Below are 6,535 nucleotides of genomic sequence, written 5' to 3'. Positions count from 1 at the left end.
AAAGCCTGGCTCATGGGAGCACAGTGGAAGTGGCAGAGCCTCTCCTGTATCTGCAGCAGCAGCACTAAGAATGTCTGATGGCACTAAGCCGTCAGTCAGATATCCCCTGAGGGCTGCCGGACTGCAAGAGGGTGAAGGATTGGGGGAACCCCCCACCAGGGCACGAATTTTGTGCACTGGGCCTCTAGTCTGAATATAAAATCATTGCTCCCTAAATCAACTGCATTTCCATTACACCATAAGCAGACATTTAGAAATTACAAATTTTAAATTACCATTTGAATTAGCAAAGATCACACACACACACACCTCTAAGAAGAAATCCCATAAGATCTGTCCAAGACATATATGGAGAAAACTATGCAACTTAGGAATGCTATGAAAGGAACACCAAAAAATTGATTAGATATACCAAATTTATGGTTTGAAAAACTCAAGGACATAAAGATACAAATCCTCCCCAAATTAATTTACATATTAATGTTATTCTAATTCAAAGCCCAACACATATTTTTAAATGAGCAGAAACACTAGAATAACTATGATACTCCTGGAGATGGGTAAGTTAGAGGGACAGGCCCTACCCACCATAAGTTAAGATGTCCTGTAAAGCCTGTCAACAAAAGTTCACTGCCACCAGCCCAGTGCCTGTGGGGAGCGGCCATGCGGTTTAAGCCTCGGACTGACCTGTTGGTAAAGCCACAAACAAGTCCCAGCTTAGAGGGCACAGCCCTCTTAGCATAATTAGGCTTGACCTTGTGATGCTCCCTAGATCTTATCTGGGTAGCTAATACTGTGATTTGGGGGGAATCAAATGAACATTAAGGACATTGAAAATAGAGATAGAGGAAGACATAAACAAATGGAAGAACCGCCCCCCCGCCCCCCAGGCTCACCGAACCCTTGGCTGTGCTGGCACTGCACAAATGCCAACAGGAGTCCCCAACTTAGGGTGCAGTAAAAGGAGAGACTTTGTTCAGGCAGGTAAACAGTTTGCAAACCCAGGAGGCAGCAGCCTCTGGTGTAAACTTTAAGTACCTCCCCTTAGAAAACAAGGAGGCCCACTTATATAAAGTGCCCACCCTGGTGGACTTTTGGAGGGCTTAGCCAGGCTTAGAACCAATTTTAAAAATGGGGATTTGCCATATCCTAGCCCCAAGAAACATAATTAGTAGAAGGAGAATATAATCAGAATAGAATGTCAATAAAACATTAGACCTTCCCTTGGATTCTTAGAGATTCATTAGCCCAAAACCCAGATTTTCTAAGTAGGGAAGGTAGGCTAAGAAGTGGGGGAAAGGGGAGAGCGTGCTTCAAGAACTCTGGATGTATTTCCCAGAAAAGGAACATGATGAACATGGTCAGGAGGAGTAATTTCCTTCCTCTTTTCTAATCGTGGCTCAAGATCTCTCAGTAGAGTCTTTTCAGTGTCTTACATGTTACAGTTTTCACTGCTCCCACCACCTTGGGGATAACATGTGGCTCTTAACAGCTCTGCTCCTTTGGGGTAAGTTGGGCATAGAGAGGGTAACTAGAAGGGTACAGGCACTGGCTAAGGGAACTTGGGATTTATATTAAAATAAACTTTTATTGATTTCAGAGAGGAAGGGAGAGGGAGAGAGATAGAAACATCAATGATGAGAGAGAATCATTGATCGACTGCCCCCACAGGGGATTGAGTCCGCAACCCAGGCACGTGCCCTTGACCGGAATCGAACCTGCGACTCATCAGTCTGCAGGCCGACATTCTACCCACTGACCCAAACCAGCTAGGGCGGGACTCGGGATTTTTTTTTTTTTTTTACTTTCTTTAGTATCTCAGCTAGGACTCATGAATATGGAGACGGGTATGTCTGTGCTTCCATGGTTTATTGGTGTTCATTATGTCCAAAGGATGGGAAGAGAGACTCTGGGGTAACATTAAGCCTGGCAGCATCATTTCAGAATAAAGCCCCATCAATAACCACCTGTTGACTCTTCAGTGCCATTGGTACCTGATTTGGGGAAAGGAAGTAGAGAGAAACTAAAGAAACCTAAGCTGGCCCCTTAGAGTCTATATTAATTCTGTCTCTCTAATTCTCCCTTCCTTCCCATCTTCGGCTGGTGAGCTGATGATACCCCTATTGTTTGGTCTCTTACAGTTCCAGCTTCTGGGCAAACACGTGAGTAATGTCTGATTCAACTTCTCTTCCCCTGGCACATTTCTGCTTCCAAAAGATAGGTTTCATTATCCTAAAGAAGAGAGTATGGAGAGAGGATAGAAAGGAGAAAGATTTATAAATTATATGAAGCCCCCAAACATTCAGAGTATGATTTTGATAAAATCCTGGTTTGTAAGGTTTCTCACTAAGATTTTCTAAGTGAGCCCTGACCTCTGGACTAAGTGCCTAAATAGCAGGAAATGGCCCAAATTGCAAACAGACAGAAGTAGTTCTGCTGGGTTTTGCAATATCCCCCAAACTAGTCCCTTTTATGAGAAAGCGAAGGTGTTTTTTTTTCTTGGAGAGAATCAGGCAGGCACTAAGAGGCTTTGAAGTGGGGAGTTTGAAGCTTATTTCCAATATAGATGCTAATTAAGGCTTGAAATGAACCCTCAGAGACAATATAGCAATCGGCTCCAATCGAGTCACACCAGTTTAAAACCCTGTTTTACTGTTTACCAACAGTGATAACTAAATTGGTCCTTTAATTCTCAGGAACCCAAATCAGCAACCCCCAGATTTAATAACGACAGATCCCTCTGCAGTTAGGTCTGGACATTCTTCATGCCTCGCCTTTGTAGGGTTTCACTTGCCTGTTTTATCATCTAATCTACATATACATTGTTTTCCTTGCGCGCGCCAGAAAACCTCGCCCGGGCGTTCAGAGCCTTTCCTTTTACTCCATTTGTTTGCGATTTTGTTCCCCCCACAGACACTGAGAAGTCCGTGATCACTTTGCAGCCTCCGTGGGTCAGTGTATTCCCAGAGGAAAGTGTAACCTTACGGTGTGAGGTATCCCACCTGCCCTGGGACAACAGTACACGGTGGTTTCTCAACGGCACAGCCATTGAGACCCTGACTGCCAGCTACACCATCGCTGCTGCCGGCGTCAGCGATAATGGTGAATACAGGTGCCAGAGAGGCCTCTCAGAGCTAAGTGACCCGGTCCACCTGGAAGTCCGCAGAGGTAAGTGTGGCATGGAGCAGGTGCGCTGGAAATTATGTCTTCCTTTGTGTGTTCTCCTTTTGGGATGTCAGATGTGTGTGTGTGTGTGTGTGTGTGTGTGTGTGTGTGTGTGTGTGTGTGTGAGAGAGAGAGAGAGAGAGAGAGAGAGAGAGAGAGAGAGAGAGATTGGGTTGGTTTATCTGAATATGAGTCTCAGCTCTATGTGCCTACCAGGTGCAATAAAGTCAAGATAATGAAAAGATCACCTTAGAGTTCTTTAACTGTGTCCCCAAAGCACCCCAACCGGGGCAGGTGTGAGTAGGGGGGTATCTAGAGTAAAACTCACCCTATGACTTTATCATTCAGAATTATCTAGTTTTCTTGAAAAAATGTTATACCTGCCCATAGCAAATGATACAAATTTGGAGAAATGTACAAGGACGAACAATAAAATCTCCCTTCCACCCCAAACTCCTAGTCCAGCAGTCAACTTCCACAGAAACAAAATTGTTAATAATATAAACTTAAAAGAAAGTGGTTGGTAGAATATTCTACACCTTACTTTTATTACTCAAAATACTGTGAAGGTCTGTTTATATTAAGAGATCTACCTCATACTTTTAGATGTCTGCCACAGGCTGTGCTATAATTGACTGAACCATTTTCCCTAAACTTCTAGTGTGTTTCCATTCTTTGCTTTTACAAGCAATGCTGCGGTAGACATCTTTATACAGATCATCTGGGGCATAATGAGGTGGTATCTTGGACATGGAATTACTGAGAGACTTTAAGCATTAATTTTTTTTTTTTTTTTTACTGCTTGATGAATAGAAGCAGATAAAACCCTACCTTCCGCTTTAAATCTGTAAGAAGTTTCTACTTGTCAAGAGATGGAGACTGCAATACTCCAGAGGGCAAAATGTTTCATTATTCAGGATAAACCGTCCAAATGGGTTATTTAGTTATTCAAAAGCATTAAGCTAAAACTTCTGTGTGATTGATAGTGCAAAAGCGAACCCACGCTGGTGGCAGAATCAGATTTCTGTGGACTGGTCTGCTTTTGGAGGAAATGTGGTTTAGCTAAGGAAATGTTGAGAATGTCAGAGGAAAAGCTCACTGTTTCTCAAGTCTCTTCGGACTCTAGGAATCGGTTCCTATACTGGAGAGGTGAGGGGAGCTGGCAGCTGCTTAAACAAGAGACTTCGAGTAGTTCCAGCAGAAGCAGAAGTGCTTCTTAGTTCAGGTGACAAAAAACGAACTAGGGCTGAGTAGAGGTCATTTTCTTTGCCTCTCCAATCCCCAGTGTTGGTGACTTACTGAAAATGGAATATCCATTCTCAGAGTGGATTCCAAGAACTGCTGTAGACGGGGCCTGCTTAGCCAGCAGGAACACATGGCAGGAAGCTGGCACTCAGTCTGCGGCTTTCCCCTGAAATGCAAAGTGTATGAGAGGCCCCCGTTCGGCAATGGCTGTTAGACCAGGATTATGAATTGGAGCCCAATTAACCCCAAAGAGTTTTCCTTGGCAGGTATTTTACATTTTATATGATATTTTAATGTGAATTTCAATATACAATAAACCTTAGTGAATACCTTAGTGTATACCTTAGTGAATTTTCACAAAGTAAACTGCACCCAGATAAGTGTTTTCAGAATCACAGAAACTCCCTCTAGTTCATTTCTAGTCACTACTCCCAAGTTGACTTCTAACACCATAGGTTTTCACCTGTTTTTTTTTTTTTAACTTCATAGAAATGGGTATAGTATGTATTCTTTGTGTGTGGCTTCTTCTCCTTCTACTTTTTTTGTGTGTGCACCATTCCCGAAGATACTGTAATACCGGGATGATGCGTGGAGTGGACAGAGCAAGCTCCTATACCATCTCCCTATCCCAGAAATACATTTCATATAATGTCCTCAGATAGAGGACGTATCAGGTATTAAACCGATAAGAACAGACACTACACTTGATCTTAGCCCAAAGGCCGAGAAGCGACGTGTCTGGCTTCTTTTACTCACGTTGATTGTAAGATTCATAAATGTTGTAAAGTTGCAGTTTGTATAATATTGTATAATATTGCATATAATATTGTATCATTATTGTATAATATTCCATATTTATCCATTTTATTCATGGACTTGGGTTGTTTCTAGTGTGGACCTCTTACAAATACTATTAATGTGGACATTTTTTCTACATTCTTTTGGTGCACATATATACACATATTTGTTGGGATGTGCCTAGGAGTGGAATTGCTGGGTCACAGAATATGCAGCCTTACTTTACCAAGGTAGTTAGGCCACATCACACTCCCGGTGTGAGAGTTGTGGTTGTTCCTCAAAAGTAGGTGTTTTCTGTATTTTTCACTGGAGCCTTTCTGGTACATGTGCAGTGGTATCACACTATGATTTCAACGTGCATTTCCCTGATGACTAATGATATTGAGCATTTTCCACATGTTTATTATTTATTTGGATATCTTCTTTTATAAAGTATCTGTCTAGTTTTTTTTCCCCAATTAAAAAAAATGATGGTTGCCTGCCTTTTCCGTATTGACTTGTGGAGCTCTTTATATATTCTGGCTCTGAGCCCTTTTTCAAGTGTAGCAAATAATTTCCACTCTGTGGCCTGCCTTTTTGCTATGTCATCATGTTGTTTCCTGCTGCAATGAGGAAAGGTTTTTAATTTTACTACAGCACAACGCATCAAGTTTCTTGGTTGATGATCTCTATACCTTATTTAAAAATGTTTGCCACAATCAGTCAGCAATGGAAGATTTAATTGCAGTTATATTAGCTCTCAGTCACTTCAATTAAATCTGTGTGTGCTGAGACCAAGAGAGTACAGCTGGTTGGTTCGTGGACCCAAGTCCTAATTCTGTGGTTTAAAATGAGCGTTCCCATCCTACTGCAAAGTGATAAAAATAGGAAGAAGGTGTTTTTTATTTTTTTAAATATATATATATTTTTATTGAGTTCAGAGAGGAAGGAAGAGGGAGATAGAAACATCAATGATGAGAGAGAATCATCGATGGGCTGCCTCCTCATGCTCCACTACTGGGGATCGAGCCTGCACCCCCGGCATGTCCCCTGACCAGGAACCGAACTGTGACCTCCTGGTTCATAGGTCGACACTCAACCACTGAGCCACACTGGCTGGGAGAGACAATACTTTCATATGTACTGACTGTCTTCTAGAATCAACAACCCTATGAAGACAGGGCCTTGGTTTTGTTCTCCACTGTAATCTCAGTGGCCAGAACACTGCCTGGCACATGGGAGGGGCTCATTAACATTGTTTAGTAAATTAACAAATTATCAGGCCCTATGCTGGGTCCTGGGGCTCCAACCATGCTTTCTTCTCTCAGGGTCCAGCCAGGAACACCAA

At 42.4% G+C, this 6,535-nt stretch overlaps 1 protein-coding gene across 1 annotated transcript in view; it reads left to right on the top strand.

The window, feature by feature from the left end:
• The first annotated feature begins 1,399 nt into the window (after nt 1–1,399).
• The window catches only part of LOC102764315 (high affinity immunoglobulin gamma Fc receptor I-like), a 10,372-nt gene continuing 5,236 nt past the window's right edge, over nt 1,400–6,535 (top strand). The window contains exons 1-3 of the mRNA XM_006775592.2: nt 1,400–1,507; nt 2,142–2,162; nt 2,914–3,168. Of these exons, the coding sequence (XP_006775655.2) occupies nt 1,477–1,507; nt 2,142–2,162; nt 2,914–3,168 (307 nt within the window). The 5' untranslated portion in view covers nt 1,400–1,476. The remainder of the gene's footprint in view (nt 1,508–2,141; nt 2,163–2,913; nt 3,169–6,535) is intronic.

Source organism: Myotis davidii, unplaced genomic scaffold (genome assembly GCF_000327345.1).
Source record: "Myotis davidii unplaced genomic scaffold, ASM32734v1 scaffold208, whole genome shotgun sequence".
NCBI classification, from domain to species: Eukaryota; Metazoa; Chordata; class Mammalia; order Chiroptera; family Vespertilionidae; genus Myotis; species Myotis davidii.
This window is presented reverse-complemented; position numbering and strand designations above follow the sequence as displayed.